Below are 5727 nucleotides of genomic sequence, written 5' to 3'. Positions count from 1 at the left end.
AAATGGAGAAACAACCCATTATCAAAACAACAATCTGTGAATGAAGAGTCCAAAAATTGAATATGTGTATGTACAAAATTTAGTGATAAGGAAGTAAATACGTAAAATAGAAACATTTATGGATGTGCATTAGGGCGGGTCAATTATTATTTTTTTTACTATGCGCGTATAGCATAAGAGGGTTCTACGTGTAATTCTAAGCAAATTTGCTGGAGAAACTATGGGCCTGAAATCAATTAGAGTTTGCCGAATTGCGAAAATTGGTTTTGAAGAAAATGTGAAAATTTTTACCGTTGGGTTTAGAAAAAGATAAGTGCAGAAATGGATTCCTCATACCAAAAGACTCTTGTAGCATATCTTTACACAAAATGTAAGCACTTTACGAAACTTTCTTCTGCAAATTTGCTAAGAATTACTCGTAGAATCCATGTACACGCGCATAGTTGAAAAAAGCTGCCATACAAATTGACCCGCCCTAATGTGCATATGTGCGTGGAAACATAAAATATCCGAAACCGCAATTGTAATACGTAGATGAGTATTTTTTTGAGGCGTGAGTAGCGTAAATTTTTATTGACAGCTTTATTTATTTACTAGACAGCGATTTATTTTATGCTTCTTCATGTTGTTCGCATAGTGGAAATACTTTTACGAGCGCTTGTTGGTTGTTCTTAATATAAAAGGCGGCATTTTGTCTTTTTAAGCCACAGATAACGGCATGGTTGTTGTCTATTTATAGGCGCACTCTACCACATGCAACGGGGTAATGAAGGCACTCAGGCTCGCATAAATAGGTGTGCTTGATTTATGTAAATTCTGATTCTGTATTAAAAACGATTTTGGTTTGAGCAAAGTACTTACAGTGGCAGGCAAATAAATAGGGGTGCGACATTTAAAAAATTTTTTATTTTTTAATTTTATTTTTTATGAAAGCCAAAAGCCAAATAATTCTAAATTTCATATTTTGTTAAAAATTTAGGAAATTTCGACGAAGTTTGATTTTTGACGATTTTGTTTTTTGCCGACGGTAAATAACCTCACATAATATAATAACAGTCAGTCCTAGTTACTTCAAAGTTGCTCTAAAATTTAAAGGTTGCAGCCATACCTAGAATTTTTCTTAAATTCTGAATACAATTTTTTATAAATCTTTTTCTAAATTTGAAAGTTGCTTTTATAGACCGTGAGCTATATTTTTATAAAAAATAATAAACATTAAATAAACAAAAGAAAATAGCCAAAACTTGTTAAAATATCGCGACCCTTTATATTTTCCCGCCATGTATGTCTGTAGGTAAAGAATATCTCCTTTTTCGAATTCACTGAATTTGCCTGTCTCGTAGCGACGGCTGAGTTGAAGATCGGCATATCTCGGCTTATCTATCCGTATACGCGAATATCCGAACGCATATCCAAATATACGGATAGCCTGAGCCCTAATGTATTCCTTGATACTTGATTTACAAAAAAATCCTAGTGTGTCTAACTCAATGCCAGCTTGTGTTCATATACATATATGCACCACTATCTAGTACACCCTTATTCGTCATAAAATTGTTAGAACAAAAACAAACAGCTTTTGTATACATGTACATACGGCATTATTGCTTTCTTCCTCAACCGCTCACCTGCATAGACTTCCATTCTGGTATGCGGCGTCCCAGCTTTTTGCTGCTGCGTCTCTTCATTTCACGATTGCAACGCGATGGTTCCATTTGCTTTGCGGCTTCACGCATTATACGCCAATAAATCAAGAGCATGAATAACCAGATGAACACAAAGCCCGGTATTATGACACCAGCCATATACCAGATGGGCAATACCTGATAGAATTCACATTCAATGGCAGTTTTGAAGCGATTGCTGAAAACCGGTATGATGGCCACCGTCGCACCTGCCGTCCAATTAAAGGCGATAATGAGAAAAGATACGCGGCGTGTCATGAACCTAAAATGACAACGGTACGCGAGTACTTAGTGTAAAAATGTCGCAAAAAAGTACCCACAACAAGTACAACTCACCGTCTATAGTGCAACGCATATACGATTGCTATATAACGATCCACAGCGATTGTAATGAGTGTCATTATGGAGACGCAACAGGAGAAAATGATGAGAACGAATCGCAGTACGCAAAACAGTTTCGACTGTCCGAGATTTGAGCCTAAATAGAAGGCGATATGGTAGGGTAGCAATAGGCCAACTCCGAAATCCGATACGGCGAGCGATAGTATGAACATATTTGCGATTAAGCTGCGCAAGCGCCGACACGTAGTAATGGCCAATATGCTGAGTGCATTGCCCGCAACTATGCAGATCATTATGAGTATGTTGCATGTGACCCAAAAAATGGTCGATGTGCCGATGCCAGCAATGGAGACGGCGGAAACATTTAATGCGGATGATGGCGTTGTGCTCGACTCGGCTAGGGTTGTGGATTGGATCAATGCTAAGACCGTATCATTTATAATTTCATACAAATCGAATTGATTCGTTGCCATTGCTGTTTGTAATAGTTGTTGTTGTTGTTGTTGTGGCTCTAAATATTTTGACTCCCTTGCGTCGTTACATGTTTTTTGATCGATTGCGTGTAGCATTTGATGATGATACTCCAATAGGTTTAGCGCTATTGCTGTCGCTGACATTTAATCAAAGCGGCAAATCAGCTCGTCGTCGTTTCAACGAATGAGTCTATTGTATTAAGTTTTGCCGCACCACTACAAATTGTTGTTTATCGCTGCGCAAGTTGAACATAACTGTTCTCTCATTTAGTTGCTAAATCTATAACTGGAAATTTTAGTCGAATCCAAGATAAACGGAACTGCCAGTTTTCCCACGCCACTAATATGTCCCGCCGTTTTGTAAATATCCAATCAATCATCGGTAAAGACCCGCGATTTTATTGCTATACTGGCGATAAGCGGATTTTCGTTTTTGGTAAAAGTGGAAGTGATGTTAATCTGTACTCATTGTCAGTGATACATGTGTTGATGTCGATTCGAATGGGATTAATCAACATTAGAACGGTATTCTTTTAGCAGGAAAAATCCACGACACTCTCTAGTGGAATGTTCCACTTTTTTTTCTTAATAAGCGATGTTTCCCAGAAACTTGTATCTGAACAATTAGCGGTATAGCTTATACGTACGGTGACCATATTTATGGGAGCCGAATACGGGACAAAAATAATTTTGCGAATTTTTTCCACAAAAGCTAAAAGATCTTAAAACCATTTGAAACGATCCTAGATGTATTAGCCTTGAAACAGCACCCTTGTAGTAGCATCACACATTTGTAGAATACGTTTCACGAGATTTTTACCCCACAACATTTTTTACAAAAAAATTTTTGAATTTTAGTTTGAAGTAGCTGGGACTAATCGTTAATTTTTGGCAATTTTTTTTTTTGTCGACGGTGCTACGCATTTTTTTCAAACAAAGTATGTATGTATGTTCGAAATTTTTTTTATAGGGAAGCAAATGAGCAGCACGTTGCACTTTATTATACTCATTTTAATGAGCTAAAAAACTTTAGGCAAATTTTTTGCTAAAGTTTCTAATTAAAAAGTGCGAAGTTTTGGTGAAACTTTGCAGAATTAATTTTCATAGTTTTTGCATAAAGTCCGATATTTGGCTACATTTTGTTTTTGTTAGGAAATGAGCTTTACTTTCATAAGAAAAAAAATTATTAACAAAAGAAAAATAAGCAAACCTTGCTAAAATGTAGAGTCCTAAATTATATTTTGGTCACTGTATGTGTTCCTCAATTCGAATCACAGGCATCCAGATTGGAAAACTGTTAATGGAGAAAATTGCGATCATATATCAACATCATATAAGAGCTGTTAAGGCGTCGAATTAACGAACACCGAATACGGGACATATACAGGACATTAAAGAAATACAGAACATTTAGCGTCCCGTATAAAATAAATTAATTACCAGGACAATTGGTCAAAAAAGAGGAATGTCCCGTATAATACAGGACGGATGGTCACCGTACTTATACGTACGTGATTTTGAATAAAAGTCGTAAAAAATGGCTGCCCAAAGTTTCAAGAAAAGTCCATTTAAAACATACTTAAGTATAAGAAATTTTTCTGATCAATGACATTCAAAGGCTTTCTGTGTAAAATCTTACAATGAAACTGTACTTACTTGGTAGAAACCTATAATTGGTTTCTGTGAAGGGCAGAAATGACCCCAAATTCGCTTACTAAACTGTAAAAAAATATTGAATTAAGTGAAAAAAGATATGCAGTAAGTAAATTCTATTCAATAAAATTTTTTTGCTGCTTTTATTTTGTTATTTTTTTGTGTTGTTTTAAGCATTTGCTTGTTTTGCGCTCTCGGAGCTAGCTTTTCACTTCTTCAATCAAAATAAGAATTTTTTGTGTTAGTCGCAAGGCATATAATTAACAGGTAGTAGCAGTAGAGCAGCTGATTTGATTTTTTTTTTCAAATTATTTGGTCTCTAAACTGTCAAATATTGTTGATTTTTTTACATAAATTTTAATTGACAAATTTTTTGCATGTGAATCTAAAAAAAAGTGATTGAAACCCAGCCTTTGAAACGTTTGCTTAACTCAGGAGTATAAAACCACTAGACCACCAAGTCCCTTAGGGGGGCCGGTATGCTTACGCGCGACTTATAAGACCAAGCGTCTAAATGCATGCTATGTACTGCTGCATGTGCACTTCTCAATTGCCATATAATAAAACATTCTTAAGTTATTATTTGATGCAAATCAAAGTTTGCCCGGCCTTGTCTGATGCATCCCCCGGACAGTGTTTCCGCTAACCTTGCGTTTACATTAGAAAAGACAATTGAGAATATGTATTAGTTATCAAATTCTTGTATAAAGTAGGCGTCTGGACAATTTTAAAGACAAAACAATTTCCATCAACCGCCGTTAGCCTCGTTTGGCGTGAATTTCATATTATTTACTAAATTATCCAAACATAAACAACTGTTTCATAGTTCTGCGATTTTTTGCAATTATTTATTGCCTTTTTTCCCCAAATTAACCAAGTTTTTACCGAATTGTCCAATTTAATGGCCAGTATGTATTTACAAAGAAAGAAAGTCGCTCCAGTTTTTAATTTTTTTAATTTATATTTCACATCGCCCAGTATGATTAAAAAAAAGTATACTATTTTTTGGCACCTTAGATATTTACCAGTAGTAGGAACAAAATACACATAAATGTTTGATATGCCTTGGTTAGACGCAACTTATTGATGTACATACATATGTACCTTAGGGTGGTCCAAAAGAAGTAAAGTCGGAATTTGAATGCCTCACCGTCTAGAATTGTTCTATGCCAAAAAAATTATACCCCTGATTTTTTTTTAATTGCCATCTCAAAAAATTAATGAGGTCCTTTAAAATGTACCATGTATTTTATATAGGGAAGAAACCAAATTCTTGGAAATCAATATTTTTCAATCGGAAAACTCTATTACCCTTTAGGAGACTTAGAATAATAACACCAAACTTTTTATTTGAGATGGTTACTCAAGGGTGGTCCCATACAAATTTGGTTTATTTTTGATAGTGGATCGTGAAGAAATTAACGGTAGTCCTAAATTTTTATATGAGCATTGAGGTCGGATGTATTTTTTGCTTAAAAGTTACTTGTTACTACATAAATGTTTGTGTTTGATCGACTTGTGCACTCACTCAGCATTCGTTGTTATGTTCGTCTAATTTGTGAATGAGTAAATAG

The 5727-nt window shown here is 35.2% G+C and overlaps 1 protein-coding gene across 1 annotated transcript; it reads right to left on the bottom strand.

The window, feature by feature from the left end:
- Positions 1–1341: 1341 nt before the first annotated feature.
- Positions 1342–3041, bottom strand: LOC108379661 (histamine H2 receptor-like). The gene is made up of 2 exons (XM_017636010.1): positions 2022–3041; positions 1342–1947 (listed from the first exon to the last, which is right to left on the bottom strand). Exons 1-2 carry the CDS (start codon positions 2642–2644, stop codon positions 1617–1619), a joined length of 954 nt encoding a protein of 317 aa, XP_017491499.1. The 5' UTR covers positions 2645–3041; the 3' UTR covers positions 1342–1616.
- Between the last annotated feature and the right edge of the window lie 2686 nt (positions 3042–5727).

The sequence above is a fragment of the Rhagoletis zephyria genome, unplaced genomic scaffold (assembly GCF_001687245.7).
Source record: "Rhagoletis zephyria isolate East Lansing unplaced genomic scaffold, Rhagoletis_zephyria_1.1 Rzeph_scaffold_16954, whole genome shotgun sequence".
NCBI lineage: Eukaryota > Metazoa > Arthropoda > Insecta > Diptera > Tephritidae > Rhagoletis > Rhagoletis zephyria.
Note: the sequence above shows the minus strand (reverse complement) of the source record. Positions and strands in the feature narration are given on the sequence as shown.

What these genes read in the sequence shown, in the direction of transcription:
- LOC108379661 (XM_017636010.1), bottom strand. Translation starts at nt 2,644, where the DNA reads ATGTCAGCGACAGCAATAGCGCTAAACCTATTGGAGTATCATCATCAA. An exon ending in TATGCGTTGCACTATAGACG is followed by an intron (nt 1,948 to 2,021) that starts GTGAGTTGTACT and finishes TTGTCATTTTAG; the next exon opens with GTTCATGACACGCCGCGTAT.